The sequence below is a fragment of the Lissotriton helveticus genome, chromosome 4_1, assembly GCF_964261635.1.
Source record: "Lissotriton helveticus chromosome 4_1, aLisHel1.1, whole genome shotgun sequence".
Lineage (NCBI taxonomy): Eukaryota > Metazoa > Chordata > Amphibia > Caudata > Salamandridae > Lissotriton > Lissotriton helveticus.
In genome coordinates, this window is record NC_136063.1 from 1,514,869,953 (window position 1) to 1,514,889,784 (window position 19,832).

General features: G+C 46.3%; 1 protein-coding gene across 9 annotated transcripts in view; it reads left to right on the forward strand.

Annotated features, from left to right (window-relative positions):
- The first annotated feature begins 3,363 nt into the window (after window positions 1–3,363).
- IKZF1 (IKAROS family zinc finger 1) overlaps window positions 3,364–19,832 on the forward strand; it is a 314,542-nt gene continuing 298,073 nt past the window's right edge. For 5 of the 9 annotated variants that reach the window (XM_078688095.1, XM_078688096.1, XM_078688100.1 and 2 more), the window contains exon 1: window positions 3,365–3,626. In XM_078688095.1, coding sequence (XP_078544221.1) covers window positions 3,485–3,626 — 142 coding nt within the window. In that variant the 5' untranslated portion in view covers window positions 3,365–3,484. Of the gene's footprint in view, window positions 3,627–19,832 lie in introns of all 9 variants that reach the window. The other 4 variants (XM_078688103.1, XM_078688104.1, XM_078688097.1 and 1 more) reach the window with 2 other exon arrangements.

Below are 19,832 nucleotides of genomic sequence, written 5' to 3' on the forward strand. Positions count from 1 at the left end.
GGAATTGTTCAGTGCCAATCTTTCAAAGTTAGATACACCTACTGTTGGTCCATTCAGGCAGTGTCCAACCAGATGCCCATCCCCTGCTCCTGTTGCTTAAAGACCCAGATTGGGCTCACTGCTGGGTGAAACTCCAGCACTGGAGATAGGAGAGAAGAAGAGCTACCAGCCATCGTACTACCACTCGTGGACAGGCTTGAAGGCCCAGGCATTCAAGGCTAACTTGTGAGGACTGAATTCACTCCAGAGTGTGAGATGCTGAACTGAGTCTGTACACACACATATATTTGGGGGTATTATTCTGCATCTCAGCTATATTCAACTACTACTGCATTCCACAGTGAGAAGGTGAACCTCCAATGTTGGTACATAATGGCAAATATAATTTAAAGTTTAGTGCATCAACAACGCACAACAAAAGTACCTCTGCTAAATACAGGAAACAAAATTCCACCCAAAGATGAAAGTGGTAAACAAGGGCAAATCCCATGTGTTACAAAACAGTGGAACCTAAGGACAAGGTATTGTGCATAGATTGATCTATCAACAAAGTGATTCAGAAGTTTTCCTATTATATTAATTAAACAAAATTATGCAGATCATATATAAGCGTGGTGTTACAACTGCACAATGAGGTTGCTAGATCAACAGTTTAGCACTTAAAAATAAGAATGGGATTTATGTACCGTAGTTAGTTGATAACCCAAATTCCTAAACATAGCAAATTGTTCCCGTGCTCACTTTTTGAATAAAGAGTGGCGCAGAAAAGAATATAAGACATTGTTAAGTGTAATATTTTGTCCTCAATATAATTTGTTTTGTACTCTCCTTTCCACTTGGTTATTGTTCTAATTTAAACTCAATCCCGTGTCCGTGCGATGGGAGGAGTGAGCAATCTGTAAAGCATTTTATATTCTCCTGCAAATTTTATATCAAATATTTTAAACAGTTTTTATGCTCGTATTTTAACAAGAGAAGACCAATTAGTTTAGAGGCAGCATTTGATTCCATGTTAACTTTAGATGATGAGGACCTTATTTTCCGCACTTGCACTTTCCTAAAAACGGCAGTAAGGGCACGCAGATCCATGGTTGAAGACTGAGAGTATTGTAAATAGTTTTGTATTGTGATGATCCTAAATTTTGCACTAAATCACTTATGATCTGTATAATGAATGTATTTAGACTATTTGACCGGTTAAAATTTTAATATGCATGTAATGTATTTTATATTGTGCTTTTATGGGTACTGTGGTACCCGAATAAAGATTGACTGACGGACTGACTGACTGTCCTCAATATTGTGTCCCATCGACATTCTGGTGTCAACATTGAGAGTGCACACCTTACAGTAAAAGGGAGCAGATTTTCTGTTATGGGAGTTAAATATTGCGTTCCAACACACACTGGAGCATGACAAAACCAGAATGTGTCATGAGAATTACACATATTATATGTGGAATAAAATGCAATTCTATCCACCTTTATGTACACCCCGAGCAAACTGAAGGGCTCGAATCACAAAAGCCAGCCTGCCAACGTCAGGAGTCTAATAAATCTCCTCATGAAGGGTCCCCTCTCCGTTCAGAATGGCTTTTACAGCATTTTAGAGACTCACAACGAACCCCAACAGTAGCCCTGCTCATCAGTGGCAGTCGTAAATTTCCAGCAGTACTGCACCTTTGCCAAATATAGACATGTGTGCGTTCTACAAGTTGAATTATCTGCGTGAATAATGCTGCGCGGTCAACTTTTTTTTTTTTTTAACTTTTTCACAGGGAAACAACTTCCATCTTCAGAAACCACTTCCCCTACACTCCTGTGAAACACCAGGGTGGTCTCGTCCCAAGCCCACCCTGGAAAAGACCTTATCTCTGCTTTGCACAAGTGTTATTTTCAATCTTTTTTTGAAGATGGGGAAACTGGCTCCAAAATATTTGTGACTGCCCATGAACGTTTGAGTTTGTGGGTGTTCTCTCCAGTTTGCAGGGCAATGCCAGTGACGCTCCCTTTTTCGTCCCTAAATCTAAATTTATAACATTGTTAAATCTACCATGCTTCAAAACTGCCTGCCATGGGAAGACACTTTACAGAATTAAAATCCCATACTTCCTGATTGGGTGAATCAGACTGTAGAAGTTACCCTTGCAAATTGACTTTTTGGGCTACCGAAGTTTTATGTAGGTGTACCTTTAAAAAAAGCATAATATTGATACTAAAGCAAGACCACTACAAACCCTGTAAGTTTATGAAAACCACTGTTTTAAGTCAGGCTTCAACTGTTAAAGGAAACTTAACTGGAACTCAATAATGTTTGTATCTGTGAAGTACCCTAGATAAGGCAAAGCTGCCTGTAATATCTCATTCCAGTGTTCTGTACCCTGCCTTTTTCGATCACTCCCTGTACCCCACACTGTCCTAAAGTAGCCTGGGCACGACAAGTGCGGCCTAAGAAATCCGTGACAAAAAGAGACTACCGCCGGCTGCGCTCACAAGAGCCACCTTATGCAGGCCTTAGATGAGGGAATCCAGTCTGGGGTTCCACAAACTAGCCATGAGCAAAACAGGGAATTTAATGTCAAGGAAAGCGCTGAGATCCCGCTTTAGACACCAGGGCTCAATGTGGTCCCATAAACTGATCCCTGCTTTCCAATGGCTACTCTAATATCGAGGTTGGCCCAGAGTGGTGCAGTAAATGGAATATGTATTTTCATCCAAATAAATCCAGTGGTATTTTGATATACTCTGTGAAGCAAATCCAAAATGTGAATAACAATTGGTTCCTCTGTAACATAAATATTCATTCCCGAAATTCTAAGTAAAAATCTGATTGATGAAGTTGTTTTATGCACACATAAATGTATATGACATATTTGGCGGCTTTCGTCAAATAAATATATATTTTATTTTAAAGAAAAATATTATTTCCATGTGTGGGGCAGTTCGATAGTAAATTGAGTCGTTGGAATTGGCCAAAAGTAAGACTGCTCTAGGCAGTGGAACACTCGCACTCATCAGGTTTGACTTGCCAGTGACAACGCTCTCTATACATAGGCTCTAGTTGCTGCGACATGGAAAGGACGGGTTTCAATCACAACATGACAGACTCGGAATTTCATCCTTCATGGGTTGATAACACGTGTACCTCTGTCAACGGGCTGTTAATAATTGTTTCGCAAATTATATGTAAATTGCTTCGCGTTAAAGTGCTGTGTGATTGATTATGACTGGAAGCATCTGCTCAGATGGTAGTTTTCACAGACAGGTAGGCATGATGTGCTTAAGTGGGCGAGTGACCGCGTGCGCAGAGTGACAGAGAGGTGCACCGAGGAGATGAAAGGGGGAGTTGCCAGTCCTGCTCTTCGAGCCCCCCGGAAGGGGGAGCCTGTCGTCTCCAGGCACCCCTGGCTCTATGAAAGGCTGCAGGGAGCCGGCGGAGGCAGAGCACACTACAGGCGTGCCCCGGCCCTGTGAGGGAGAGGAGGATGCTGCACTGGAATGAGGAAGTGGAGTGGAGAGGGGCGGAGGCGGGCCCGCGAGCGGTGGAGCTGCTCCAGCGCGCGCCGGCACCTGCCAGAGAGGCGCATGGAGGCTGGGAGAGCTGTTTGCAGGCAGCGGGGATAACAGGTAACGGATACCCCGAGGGCCGGGGACACTCGTAGCCCCGGGGCCGCGCGCCCTCCTCCCTCCCCACTTATTACTACTCACAAGCCGCTTGGGCAGGAACAAGCACGTTTTATTGATCGACAGGCACTACTCCTGCCGAAGCCCTTTCATTGGCTGAGACGGCTGCGGAGCATCCATACCCCTGCTTACGCAGTTCTAAACTTCACTCAGTTTGCACCTGTTAGACGCTTGCAAGTAAACTTTTCAGATTAGTTTGCTCTGGGTGAGACCACTGCAGATGCTTCCTTTGTTCCATTTGGGACTTCTAATTTCCAATAGACCCATTAAACTTTTTGGGGAGGACGTCTGGGTTGGGTCAGGTGTTATGTTGGTAGTTGTCAGGGTTTTGTTTTCTATATTTAATTGGTAAATACACTACACTGTTGTTATAAAATAATGCGGAGGATTGGCGGTCAGGGGTCCACGGACAGGTGAATGAATCGTCATTTGGAGTGAGCCGGGGTGGTGCTGTGCTGTGTGCGTCTCGTGGGTGAGGTTACTTGGTTGCACCAGGAGGGGTAGGGGGTAGGGGGATGCAAATCCAATGGAGTGTGCACGGTGAGATACGATGCACAGTATATATGCGTGTGGGAGAGAGAGAAAAAGAGGGGGAAGAGAGGGGAGAAGTGAGAGTGCGCACGTGAGAGAAAGAGCCGAACTTCAAATAAACCTCTAAAAAGTTCTTTTGATCAAAGTGAATCAAATAGTTTAGAATGTGAAAATCAGACCCACCAGTTTACCAAGAAACAGTAAATATAAATGCACTTTGTGGCATAGTGTGTACAGTTCCTATCTCAAAATAGTAATCGTATTTAATGACTGCGTCGTTCAGATGCTGGCCTTCCAAAAGAGTTGTCATTCGCGCAAGAAAACACTGTCCACACCTCTTTGAGAGCAAGAAAGGCCACTTTATTTAAGACAGGTGTGTACATCAAACATCTTTCCAACACATTATTTAATAATTAATAAAATCCAAATCTTCCAGCTTGACTAAGCATCCCTACCTAGGAGTAACCCCCCCCCACCAAGTTAACCTAACCCAAACCAGAAACAACTAACTCTTGAAGAATACCCCCTCATTTCCTTTAACTGCCCTTTGAGGATGGACCAACCCGCTCCAGGCTGCCCACCCCCCACTAGAAACCGCCTACAAAAGAACAAGACACCTGCCCTAAAGTGGCAAGGCCAGAAGGCCATAGCAGTACCGAAAAAGACTGCAAAATGGGGAAAAAACCTAGAGAAAAAAGGGGAAGGGTGGGTGGGGCAAAAGAACCTTCCTCCCCAACCTCCCACTAGCGCGTTCCTTTCCCGCCTGCCCTGGACCTCTTATATAACTTTCCTCCTAATCAAGGAGAACACCACCTGTCCTGCGCCCAGTCGTCCTTGCGCGAACAAACCCAGGGAGAGACCGGCTCGCGCACGGCTCTCCCTGGGTCCCTCCTCGCGCAAGAAAACACTGTCCACACCTCTTTGAGAGCAAGAAAGGCCACTTTATTTAAGACAGGTGTGTACATCAAACATCTTTCCAACACATTATTTAATAATTAATAAAATCCAAATCTTCCAGCTTGACTAAGCATCCCTACCTAGGAGTAACCCCCCCCCACCAAGTTAACCTAACCCAAACCAGAAACAACTAACTCTTGAAGAATACCCCCTCATTTCCTTTAACTGCCCTTTGAGGATGGACCAACCCGCTCCAGGCTGCCCACCCCCCACTAGAAACCGCCACCCAGGAAAACCTTTAGAGTTTTCCTGCCCCACCCAAAGGAAAGGACAAAAAAGGGGGTGGGGGGGGGGGGAACACCACAATTGCACATCCAGTGCTGTAGCTATTAAATCACGCAATTCCAAAAGATAAAAGAAAGACCCAATTGCGACAGGTGGACCCCAACCCCGCAAAAGAAATGTTTCTCAGAAATTTGCAAATGAGGGTGAGCCAACTAATAAATGCATAAGTCTGTACAAAACAGTTTCATCGAACAATTCAATATTTTGCCCGCGCCGTTTCCATGGCTGAAGAAGTCCTCGCCCCAGTCCATTGGAAGCATGGCCCAAACGCCGTCCAGATCACCATGGTGCACACCCAGGTTTTTTTTTTTTTTTTTGTTTTTTTTTTTAAAGACCTAGGAGAAAAACAAATGTTAGGAAAACAAAGACGAGTCATTGTCTTACATACTTTGCACCACATCTCGACCTGCATCTCCCAATTCAGCAAATCTGGGACCAGTCCCACCCCAACCTGTCATCCTCCGTCGCCGCCCCAATCCGAAAGGAATGAGCACCAAATTGAAAAGGATCCCGCCCCAGACCTAACAGCACCTTTCTCAGAACAGTCAACAACTGCGAAACAACAATCCGACTGCCATCAGCGGGACAGAGAATTACCCCCAGTGGAAAAAATGGGGGGACGCCCAGAAAGCCTCCCATTCCCCCACAGGACAACAAGAAATGACAACCGCTCCGCCCCAAGAAAAAACCCACGTACCCTTCCCAACTGAACTGTTTTAGACATTCGCAACCAGAGGCGAACCCTGCCTTGTGCCAGCACCACTCCACCTGTTAATCATACCCGCCCTGTTGAACAAACCCAACAACTCAGAAGCACGGGATGCCCCCAAAAACAACCACACAAAACCCAAACGAAACTTCCGGCACTCAAAAGCGTCAGAACAGCAGACAGCCAACTGGGCTAACAGCAGTTGAAGCAAATCAAAATTCACCGGCTGCCGCAGCCTTCGGGCACCGGCCTGCAAACTACCCAAACCTTTCAAAACCTGCATGACCAGCACCCCCCCCAGCAGGATCCCTCCCCCACCGAAGCTGCCCATAAAAAAGGGTGTCCCTGCCAGCTTACTCAAAATTGCCGTGAGGGAGAGGCCTCCGTCCACCAATGCAAAACAAAATGCAACAAAAACGCTCCTCAGACAAAAAAACCACCGATGCCAGACCGAAAAATTGTTCTCACCGAACTGCAATGATTCCCCCCAATCCTGGAAATAGCTCCGACGGGTGGTGTCAGCCCTGAATGCTCAACCAACTGTAAAACTCTCAATCCCCCAAGGCCCATACGTACTGCGGGATCGTTAACGGGTCTAGATCTGCCCCAGGAGCCAAACGTCGGAACTCCAACCACTTAGAGCGAGATAAAGCATCAGAAATGCAATGAGTGACCCCTTGAACATATCGAGTAGTGAATACAATATCCAGCTGCGAATACCACAACATGAAAGCACGCGACAGTGTCAACACACGCAAAAAACCCGTGCACTCTGCCTGTTAGCAAGGTCAACCATCGCCATATTGTCCACGCGGAACAACACAGATCGGGTCCGGAACTCTTCCCCCCAGCTGTACAGAGCCGCCAGCAAAAGGAACAGTCCTAAAAAAGCCATGCTGCGCCCGCCAATGAACAGGCCAGCCAGCCTCGCACCAACGCCCGTCCCAAAAGATGCCGAAGCCGTGGGCTCCAGAATCGTCCGTGAAGAGCGACACCTGTCAGATAATGTCCTCGTCCGCAAAAACAAGGACACGCCGTTGAAAGCCTGCAAAAATGTGCAACCCGATACCCAAAGCTGCACGGACAGGTGCGGTAAGGCGCACGGAGCTCCAATTGCGTTCGCCCAACACCAACCCGATGAAAGCAGAGATTTCACGCACCGTGCCAGCAGGCAGCCTCGCAACCACAACCGTGGTATCGATTGCAATTCCCAAAAAAGGTCAACATGGTACATGTGCACGTGGTCTCATCGGGCCCAAACGGGGCACCCAGTTCCATGGTCATAGCCTGAAAAATCGCAAGGGCCAACCGACACCGCCCAGACCGTGCATCAATGAAAAGGAAAGCATCCAAACAATGACATACCAAAACATGGCCACTGATGAAAGTGAAAGCGCTATTGCAGAAAAAATACTGAAAGTCCCGAAGAGGGCACAGGACACCGAACAGCCCATCGGCAAAACCCTGTCAACATAGAAAACGTCCCCAAAGTGCATACCCAAGAGACCAAAAAATCCCACGGATGAATGGGCGGAAGGCGAAAACCAAGCGAATGTCACTGTCCGTCAGCAGCGCACCAGGGCCCACAGTGCAAACCAGCCTCAGGGCGTCAGCAACCGAAGCATAGGACACGCTATAAACTGCCTGGTCGATGAAATCATTGATAGAGGACCCTCCGGCCAGGACAAATGGTGTAGGAGCCGGAAATCCCCAGCCGCCTTTTTGGTGACAACACCCGGAGGGGAAAAAATATCAGATCCGGGAAAGGACAGCTAAGAAAAAGGACCAGCGATCCCACCCGCAGCAAGCTCAGACTCCAACATCCTCTGCACAACCTGGGGGCACTCTGCGGCGGACTTCTGATTATCAGACCACCGACCCAACCGAGGACCCTGGTACCCAATCTGGAAACCTACCCGGAAACCCCCAGGACAAAGTCTTGGCCACCTCCAAATCGGGGTATTCCTAGCCGTAGGAAACAAAATGCGAAGGCTGTCCTCTGCCCCCTGTACCCCTCCCTTGGTCCAATTGTCAATAGACTTCGGAACTCGCGGCCGCCAAGCCAATTCAAAATCTTCCTTAAACCCTGCCGTTGCCTGCCCAACACAATGCAGGAGCTCGAACACATCCACAAACTCACCATCCCAGATCCTGGATTCAGTTTTCTCCGATAAATGAGACCCCAAAGGCATCCCAGCACCAGAATAAGGCAATTCGCTTAGGAAGGATACTATCCCCCGCCACCTGCTTCGTAGGTGCCGCTGAGTCCCCTGTCCGCACAAGCCACTGGCGGAAACATCCCCTGCAACATTAGCATGCACCTCCGACTGCCGCACCAGCAGCGGTGCTCGAGCGACTCGCTCCTCAACCACCCCATCCCAGTACCAATAGATCTGTCACGCTGAGCAGGGAGACTCTCCCCTTGTTGCCAATCGCTTAGGAAGGATACTATCCTCCGCCATTCCAGACTCTAAATTTAGTGTTCTCAAACAAATGAGACCCAAAGGCATCCCACTCCAGAATAAGGCACTGTCTTGGGAAGGATACTATCCTCCGCAACCTGCTCCATATGTGTCGCTGACAGGAGCATTCACCTCCGCATGCCGCACCAGCAGCGGTGCTCGAGCGACTCGCTCCCCAATCACCCCATCACCAGGGCAATCTTTTTGGCAGGATACTATCCTCCGTAACAGGTTTTGGCACAGCCACCCCATCCCCAACTGTAGAAACTTCCCCCGTAGGTTGCATAGTAGAAACATTCAAACCCACCGGCCGCTCAAGCCTCGGTGCCAGAGCGACTCGCTCACCAAGAACCCCATCACCTGTACCAATTGATCTTGTACTCTTAACAGGGAGACTCTCCCTTGGTTTCCACACGGCCCACCATCCATCCTTACCTCTTGGCAACGACGCCGACTGCTGCTGAAAATCAACATGATCCCCTTTAGAAGGTCTATTCCTCACTGCCTCACGTACCGCTGCATGGTCCACACGTGACTCCTGCAAAATACGAGAAACAGGGGGTTGCCCCAGCCCACCCCACTGGGCCCGTGCTGCCAAAAGCCCAGCATCTTTATCCCTCAATTCCCCTTCTTCCAAATCATCATCTTGTAAATCCAAATATAAAGCTTCTCCAGAAAATGCAACTTGCGCACTGCCACTTGGCAGCGCCCCATCAAGAAAAAGAAAACTGCGTACTACCACTATGCAGAGCCCCTTCACCATCCCCCATCGAAACATTGCCATGTAATGCCATCATAGCGCACTGCGCACATCGCTGCAGAAGAGTAATCCGCTCCAGATAACTCTCCCGTACCCCCCCCCCACATGAGACAGCCGTATGGTCAGTCCGCAAGCCTCTCACCAGCCACCAGCCGACCAGCTGGAGCCGAAACCGGGAAAACGAGGGCCGCTCGAGCCAGACTGCGAGGAAACAGCGAGAGTGACACCCCACTGGAGCCAAGGGAAACGCCCACAGACAACCCACCAGGACAAGGCACAACCCATGGGCCACCGCTCAAACCGCCCGCCAGACCACCCTGCAAGGCACTGGGCCCCCACGCAATGCTTGGGAAAAACAACCAGGCTGGATGGCGCAAGAACCCCCCCCCCCCGAGCCCGCCCCACCCCAGACCAGCACAGGTGTTCCGCCGGAAACCAGAACAAGGCCCAGCAAGCCCCATAACCGGAGCCCGGGGGCCGGGGGAATGGACAGCGCGGACAGGCCACGGGGGAGAAAACCAGCTCCAGGGAAGCACCCCCCGCCAGGACCCCACCCAGACCGGACAGGGAGACAGACCCGAAAAGCAGCCTACCCCCCCTGCAGCAGTGGACAAAGGAGGGAGGGGAGGGGGGAGCCGGGGGAGCCGGGGGGGGGGCAGGGGACAAGAGGGAACACTGCCCCTCCAACAAAAGTACGAAGAAGCACCTGGGGACACAACCAGCAGGGCGCAGGGCGCCTGCCCTCTACCTGAGCAAAACCAGAAACATGGGTGAGGCACAACAAGTCGGGGCTCCTCCCCCGCGGAGCCCCGTCACACACGGAGGACTGCCCAGCTGTGAAAGAGGCGGAAAAAACTCCCGACCCCTGCACAATGCCCCCTACAGACCGACCACGCCTCCCGCCGGGCGCCCCTCGCAAGCCGGCAGCCCCAGTGTGGGCCAAACATACCTGCAGGTGGGCGCCCGGCACTTCAGGGGAGGGTGCCACGGCACCATGGAAACCCGCAGCCACCACCGGGGGAACAGCCGGCAGGGCCGCAGCTCCGTCCTCGCCATCCTCCGGCCGCTGAGAAAGACACGCCGTGGCCGCCTGTGCCACGCCTACGGCCGCCCTGCGATGGGGGCGGGCCAAACCCAAACACGCCGCTCCAGGAACTCCATAACAAAGGAAAGCCTCTCTCCCCGCCTCTCAAATGATTTGCACAGCCCGCCGCAAAATCGTTCATGGCCCCCAGAATACAGGTACAGGGCAAAAGAACCTTCCTCCCCAACCTCCCACTAGCGCGTTCCTTTCCCGCCTGCCCTGGACCTCTTATATAACTTTCCTCCTAATCAAGGAGAACACCACCTGTCCTGCGCCCAGTCGTCCTTGCGCGAACAAACCCAGGGAGAGACCGGCTCGCGCACGGCTCTCCCTGGGTCCCTCCTTGGGAACCAAACTTGGTCATTTGTGCCGAATGCATTTGAACCCGGCCACCCAATTTCTGTTTCTGTGCGCTTTATAAGAGTGTAATGAGACCTGCGCCACATCCGAACAGAATTCTGAGAATTTGGTCAGGTTGGTACTGGGAGTTCGCACGCGAGGTCGCAGTGCACCGGCCCCTTTCTTGTCACTTTATCGTTCTATTTTCGTCTTGGGCGGTAAAGGGAACATAGGTAGCTTTCCAAGACATTTTAATAAAAAGTAAACATCTATTAAAAGTGAAGCAAGGCGACAAGGTGCCCGAGTGTCACAAAGGAGCAGTTAGACCACAACAAAGTGAGGAAAACAGGCTGCAGAAATAGGGAACAACCGAAGCCCAACAATTTAAGGAAGTCGTTTTGAAAGCAAACTGGATAGAAGATGCCCGTCGAGCATTTTAACATGAATGTCAAAACAATGTCTGTGTCTTGGTTGTCGGGTTTATAAGGAATATTTCAACCAGACAGTAGCCAGCGAATACAGTCTCCGGAAAGGACACAACCTTTAAAATTGTAATATATCCTTATATTTTCAAATATTATGTACAATTGAAAGCATGACAGAAATTGCATTTAGGAGGAAACTGCGTACCCATGTAATGCATGTAAGCGAATTATTAAATCCAGTCACCACAAAACAAACACACACTTTCTCATGTGACAGGTGTATTCCAGTGAGCTGACAGCATTGTAGGACGAGTTGACAACGAAATCGCGGCCCCCGGTCCACTTAGTGTCACAAAACCCCTCCTGAGCAGAAATCGAGACAGTCGGTAACTTTTTTCCTTAAAGTTTTAGTGGGTGAGCAGCTCGTCTGAGTTCTTTCTGGGTAATGCTGAAGGCTTCAACCAGAGGTGCGCAGTCTGCGACAGGGGGTGTCAAGCGCTAGCATTCGTTACCCACCTGTTTACCAAGTGCGGGGGGCAGCCCGCACCCTGAGGCAGCCATTAAGGTGAAATATCAATGCAACCACAGCTTTGTGAATTAGCATATATTTTCGGAGTTCTTTGAGTGTTCAAAAGTACAGACTAGTGAGGATGCTGTGAGCCCTGGAGCAAGGAAGGAAACTGTTTTTTTTGGGCTGCTGGTGGGGATAGTACAATATACCAATTATCAGGGTTCATGGCCCCCTCACGGTTCTGAACCCCGGTGCCACTGCACCTGCTTCACCGAGAGCTACACCCTTGAGGTTAGATTGTCCCCATCATTCTCGTCAGCATTCGCAGCTTTCATCACCATTCTCATTCTTAAGTGCACAGACCACTTCTTTTATTAGCCCCCCTACCACTATGAAATAGCGAGTTTATTATATTGTGTTATTGTTTGTTTTACGAAAGGCAGTGCGTGAACTCTGTCGTAAGGGTCAAAGGGGAGAGAGCGGCCTATTAGAAGCGACGCACGCCGGCCGTGGAACAGGTCGGGGCTCATTGCAGGCTACGGCGGCCGCAGGGTCACCCAGCAACGCCTCGCGCTAACTTATGTGTGGGTGGCTGAGAGAGTCCCAATCGGGGCATTGCAAAGTGTTATGCGTCGGACGACCCCTTGTTCCTCCACAGCAGTGCAGCGTGCGCTAAGGATGCCCCCAGCTGTGCTGTGATGGAGGAAAGCCCCCTGCATGTTTCGCTGTCTGACAGGAAATACCCATCCTACATAAGCGACACTTTGGTAGCATCAGGTGCTGGTCCAGTCAGCTGCAGTTCGTGTACCGACGAGACTCGGCTCAGTACCGGCCATTTTGTGAGAAGTTGAGCCTTCTGATCCCATCTCCATTCCCGAATGTCCCATCCATCATTACTTGGGTTACTAGATTGTATTGGACTATCTGACCGAAATATGACAAACACCTGTATGAATGAACTTTTCAAGTCCCGAATGTATCTCCCAGATGGCTTTATCATGTTAGTTTTCTAGGGTACACAAACCTACCTATTTTGCAGCAGTAGCAAGTGTACGACAAAGGTCACTTCAAGTCTGGTGCCTGCTTGGTGCGAGCTGCGGTAGGAGACTTTACCCTGCACAACTTTGGATCAGGACGTATTAAGGGACAGGCCTCTCGGAGACCAGGTTCCAACACATCAGTTGCTTGAAAGCCTGGAACATTTTAAGACTACCCCTGTTTTGCTTTTGTGCTGCAACAATTGTATGCCTTTAGCTTTTCGGCTCTCTACACTTCTCCAAATCAATACTTTCTAGAGGGGCCGCTTCACCTCACACCATAGCGCTTCAGTCGAGTAAGGACTGTGACCAGGAAGAGTAGGGCCTAAAGTGATGAAATTTACCGGTAAATAACCGAACCACCGCTGCAAAAGAACACCGTGAGCTAGAACCAAAGCGTGTTTGCCCTAACCATACTCTGTTACAATGTGTGCTATATTATTAAACCGTGTTCTTCAAAGCGCTCCACAGCTGTAACCACGTTGGAAGTAAACGGTTTTGGTTGCCAAGCTGTTATTCCTGTGTTTATTTATTTCCAATCATATACTGTTGTTTGATATCTAAGCTTTTAAAATGTTTTTACCTTGAATTACTTTGTGCACCTGTCTACACTGTAAATATTTTCCTCTTTGGCCAATTTGTACCTTTACATAGTAGCGCACCTAAATCCCCTGGCAAACATTTCTGCAGAATTCTGGTGATTTTTACCTAGGGTTTCTTTCGTAATTGTATTTGTTTTTTGTTCAATTGTTTTTATTAGTGTCTAACGGTGCCCTCTGGTTTCTGTTGGCTATTATGTCAATTTTAGCCAGTAGACTGTTCCTTTTTTGTGTATTCTCGACATATATAAGCCCGAATCAAAAACAGACATGTTGCAAATGAATCTGGTAAAAAAAAACCTGTAAACTGTGATAGAAGATGCAAACAGTCATGTGAGGCTGAACATTGTATCTGTATAACACAAAATAAATAGATATGTTTACTAAATAAATGTCATGGATGCTATCAATTTGCTTTACTTGGGATTTCAACCGCTATTAAAAAAATTAGAAAAATCTACCAGCCTTTGTAATTGCGCTTTAATGTAGGAATTTTTACCAAAATATTATGGTTTGAAGTGTGACATGCATAGCTCAAAATATTCAGCATTTTTTAAGTTTATCAGGCGTAGTACAAATTGTTACAAAGTGGGTAAACAACATGTGCATTCCAGTCAGAACTGATCTAAGTCCCCCTACGCGCCAGTATGGGCACATCCCAGATCATCTGGCCATTTTACATCCCCACCCTACACACACCTTATCTCCTCCTTACACATGGACAGACAGGACTGGGACCCAAAAGCAGCCATGGGAAAGTCTGTAATCCCAGCCCAACACCACACACCATCTGAGCGAATGAGTCCGACTCTTTTCAAGGGTACAGGGGATGCAGTTCATCCCACAAGCAATTATGATGAAAATATGTCCTGGATGAACTTCTATTAAAGTTTTGCACAGTATTCAGGAGTGTTATTCTTCCACAGCAGCAAAACCTTCCCACATTGTCGCAGCCCGCCATGAAAAAAAACACTTTCTCTGCTCAAAGCAGTCTCAACACCACACATTCGAGTCTTGCATTAAAAAAATAGAAATACAGGTTTGTTCTGTCTTTTTATTTAGATATGCAGTGTCTTTCTCCAGAGGCAAAAGGGGCAATTTCAGCCCTATGGCACTTACAACTATGGACGACAGCTGTGGGTAACGTTTTCACATTACCCATAAAGTATTCTTTAAACTATGCTAAAATCCCTCTGCAAAACCAAAGCAATTTGTGAATGGGGACATCCAGACTCTGTTTAGATCAGAAGTGTCCATTGCTGGTTCAGGCATGCCAATTCCATGCTAAATTTTCAGGGCAACCTCTGACTACATAAAAACATTCCCACAAGTTCCAAAATATGTATATTTATTTTATGTAACTGTCCTGAACGTCTCACATAGATCCGCCCCTTCCGGTCCTTCCTATAGCTTAGATGCAGCAGTGTTGAGGAAGAGTGAGTCTTGTGTTATTTTATGAATCATGGGCAATACTTTCAAAAGGACCCTTTTATTTGGTGTCTCCTTTACATTTTGCAAAATAGCGCTGTTTTACACCCAGGGTGTCCAGCATTGGTGAACATGGCAGATTTCCAGATGTCCTCTTTGGATAAATGTACATATAAAGGATCTAAAAGCACATTATTTACACAGTCCATGGTTAACTTTAAAATCTGGCATATGTCAAGATTTGTTGGCCTGATGTTGGACTTCTTCTATAACTATGGATCCTTCGGCCCTCACCTTTAGAGTGAATGATTGCTCTATTGTGGTTGTCATTTGGACATGTTTGTATGGTACATATTTTCCTTCTTAGCCATTTTCAGGAGCTATGCAGAATGGAAGGGGGTGGGGCTGGTTGTCCAGCTTGTTGCACTGGGTAACCACACGTGATGACAGACTGACCTGCCATCCCAAAGATTTTCTTTGAAATAGGTCCTTAGGTTAGGTAGGCAGCCAGGAACATGTGTTTCTTCAGCCATAACAAGAACCTCAGATTGTCATCTTCGACACTGAGATGGAGGCCATCTCACCCACACACCCTCTACATTTTGTGAACTGTAGTGCCTAGGAGGTTCAGGGAGGTTGGTCTGAGAAGTCTGGTTGGCTGATACAACCAGCTGACCTTGTGTAGGGAGGCCGGGGCCCTACCTACTGAAAACGTAAATGAATATGTAAATTCTGCCCACAATCAGTACCTCTGTGTAATGATATCGACTTGTTTTGTTAATAGCGCTTGGTACCACTGTTCTGTCACACTACAGAACTGCAAGGTACTGTGTTCAGTATTAGAAATCTGTCACACACATTCTATTGATTTTAGAAAGACTAAGTACTTTTATTCCTGCTTGGAATCTAACCTATTCCTACACATTACTGGCAGATCTTTGCGCCCTGGCATTCCATATACTGAGCTGTTTAACCAGTTAACAGTTTCTCCAGCCCTAAATAAACTCTTGGTGTATGGAACTAGATGTCGTACGTACTTCAGGGCTACTTTTTTCTTTCCGTGCTTGCACTTTATGTTCAATTCTTTTTAGAAAGTGCTTCCTACACAAATTTCCGAACACCTTCAGAAGAGACGCACTTTAGACCAGTGTCTCCGAGAGAGTGAGGATAGACCCGGCAGCGGCTCCTTACCTCTAATGCAGAGACATATATTAAAGACCAAGTGCTACAAGAAAGGAAAAGTGAGAAAAGGAAGAGAAAACCGAGCTAAAGCAGAACTAACACATCTGTCAGTACCAAAAAAAAACCCAAATAACAACAAAATAAATACGAAGAGGAAAAAAGCACATGCCCATAACAAGATGCAATCTTTTTTTCCTTTTTTAAATTTTTATTTTGGGCTGTTAAAACCTTTCTATGTGTCTGTTTAGATTTACTGTCAGTGCATCTTATTACAAATATCCCTAAGCATATGAATATGAATATACACAGCAGTGTTTTTGTATGGGACCATATACAAAATGGCAAATGTTACGTCAGCATATGATATATTAAATTCAGATGATTTGGCTTGGAAAAATATTTGATTTAATTTTGCTACATCTAAAAATATTGGCACAAACTATTTACTGAGGCTACAAGACCGAGTTTCCGAGATGACACGCAGGCATAATAATCAAAGCGCAGAGTTGCGTTTATCTCATTTCATGCCTACAATTAAGTACAATGCTTCATCCCCTTTAGTCCGTGGCAGCTCTAAATTGAGTTTTATCGTGTGCTTTAATTCTTTTGTCAATGGGAAAATGGAACGTACCGTGGCGTAAGGTGGAGTTTACAAAACGGGCACTCTGTGTATGCCTCCAGATTGCAAATTCGTTTCTGAATATACATCCTCTGATTTCCACTCCAGACCTTGTTCTATTACCTTGTTTATCGAGTGTGCAATCAGGGTACCCGTGATCCTGTGTTACCCTCCCATACTCGGCCACATTGTGCCATTCTGGGCATTTTATTTTACCTGGGTGTACCTTCGTTCGTTTCTCTGTCAAAACAAGGACGCCTAGTAAGATTAAGGGGCGTGCACAAAAAATGGTTGTTTGCATATAGAGTTTTATAAATGGGATAGCTGGACTTTGCTGTTTTAATTTTAAAGGAATTGAAGAGCCGATCTCAAAATAAACCTGATTTACTTGCAGGTGAAGTTGGTGTTTCTGCCATTAGCATTTATACATAAAGACTCTTTTGAAATTAAAAAAAAAATGTATTTCATGCTTCTGTTTCCGTTAAACCTTTTATCTATAATCTACTGCTCCACTATTTAGGTTAACAGAGCCCATAAAAACACCCCATTCACTATAATAGCTCAGTCATCAGAACAAACATGTGGCGGTTCAGCTTTTCTTTGGCCTTCAGCATGTCCTGGTATCCTAATGCAAGCCTAGCGCTGACAGCAGCAGCTGCAGGACCACTTGCTGACCATATGGAGAAATAGAGGAAATATAAATGTGGAAGTGAGCATTCTGACAACTATGGCCTCCTGAAGCCCAGTAGGACACTCTCCAGAATGAAGCCTGGTAAAATGAAAGTTTGATCCCATCAATCAGTTCCTTATTTCTAGCTGAGGCCATAAAACGTGCTGTCTTGCAGCCACGCAACCTTGTTTCATGTTCTTATCCCCAAAAATAAGACAGGTCATTTAAATTCAATATTGGTCAAACTAAGAGATTTTTGGCTCGTAGTATGCCAACACTGAAAAACGCCCTTTGTAAAAGCACATACATAAATATGAAATGAAATATTAACAGCATGGCAAAACTCGAACGCTGACTGTAATTGTGCTAAATAGAGTTAAAAAACATTTTTAGTGAGTTTTACTCTGAGTTCGGTTTTTGCTGTGCACTGTCGGAGCATGCTAAACCAAAACTTTGAAGGTACACGTTGGGAGGCATCTGTGCACCTCCTCCAAGGGTCCCATAGGAAATGTTCAAGTGTGACCGAAATGCATAATATGTTGGTTTATTTAAAACACAGCAAAAAAAAAAACTCTTTTCACTGACTGCCCATGATAAGTTTGAAATGAAGGTAAAGGTAAATGCAAATTAATGCAAAGGGGCTGGTGCCTCTAAAACGGATTGTATGTCCTAAGCGCAAAGATCATTGTTGTACTTTTCACTCATTTCTGGATCCTACTGTGTACACATGCGGAAGGTGTTGATGCTCCTCTGCCACCAATCACTATTCGAGCAAAAGGAGGAGCTTCACTCCCCAAAGCTGCGTTGTCTAAAGATCTTTGGCTCAGTTCCATGTGAGACCTTGGCGCATTCGTCACTTTGAATTTCCTTTGGTTTGTCATGTAGTACTACGCCCAGCAAATTTCAACACTTAACATCAGATAATGTGATAGGTGTTATCCATTTAGAAGAGGCTTTTACACACCAGATGGTCACTTGTCAGTCTAAGTTGTTGCCAGTGTCACTTTGCCAGCATTTATTATTTTGATCATTGAGTGTATTTGGTTTCTTCAATCAGAAAATGTATTTCCTTCACAGAATTTAGATCTGTACAAGTATTTTGGATCTGTGATTGAACCTCTTTGAATCGATTATTATTATAGATTCCGTGATTTGTATATTTTATTGATTAAATCAGTCAACCCATGTTTCGTTCAGTGTTGAGGAATTCCTATGTGAACTTCTTCTAGGCTGGAACAAAGCAGTTCAATGAAGAGATGCAATTGGTTGTACAGATCTCAATAATATGTAGAAAGGGACATATCCAATAAGCTTAAAGTCGTGGCCTAAGTAGATATAGTGGCTATATGCAAATCAGTCTGACCATGTGCCTCATGGGAACAGTCCAGCCCGAACTGCCAAGCCATGTCTTCCCTGGACCGGAAACAAGCTTCCGAGGACCGGTTTCTGGCATTCCAGCCGTCTTCAGCCCGGCTTGCTTGAATCCAGTGGCAAAGTGAGCAAGGGACTGTTCCAAACATGCCCAAAGCTCCAATATCTTCTAGACTTACCCCTCATTTATAGGGTATCCACTTACTGTGGCAAGGAGTAGGATCCTTAAATTACATTTTGAAGACACGAGGTGAGGTGTATGTGTGTGAACTCAGGGTGCAAATCCTTGCTCAGAGAGGTTGTCAACCGTACCCAAGGATTCAAAGGCAAGTCCAACTGTTCATTTCACTAACCTTTTTTTTCGAGTGTGGTTTCATGTGTTTGACTTAAGGCTGGCTCACACTTGAATTTTCAGTAGGTGTGTGTAAACGTAACTCCTCCCATGTATTTGGGTGAAGTATGACTACTTCATACTTTGAGAAGATGTATAAAGTTTCTGGCTTTGCTTGGGATGAGTTTCACATACCTCATGTCATGTTCTAGTCAGGTAGAAGTTCACCAGAAAACTCAGCTGTGGGGAATTGCTTTCCTTGCTTTCACTGAGGATTACTAGTCCTGAATGACAGTGGGTCGACATTGACTGATTGCACTTCCCCTTGACTGCTGCCTGAAGTCCTTTTGGCATCTGGGTAGGGAGAGTATGTGGCAAGTGTATGACTATAGTTGTTGACTGACATTCGCAACCTTTAGGGACAGCAACCCTTTTTAGCTTGTTTAAACTACACAAGCGTTGAATTCATACATTAGTTAAAGTTTTTTTAAAAATTGCAGAGTTGCATAGCACTAAATTCCACAACTTCACACACCCCTAATTTCCAGGAATAAGACACATTTAGTCATGAAAAAACTTTGTAACGTGGGTACAAGTGGTGAGCATCAGAGAAACATAATTTCGAATGTCTTAGGCTGTAGAAATAGCAGTAGGCGTTAGGAGGAAGCCTTGGTAAAATCAAATACTAAGGCCATAGTGTGTCCCATTGGCCTGAAAAGTGAAATCTGCCATAAGCATGCAACTATAATTTCAAAATATTTCTGCATTTCCTGGGATTCAGGGAATCCTGTGAGAGAATGTTCCACAAATCTATAGAAATTGCAATGATTTATATCCATACTCATTATT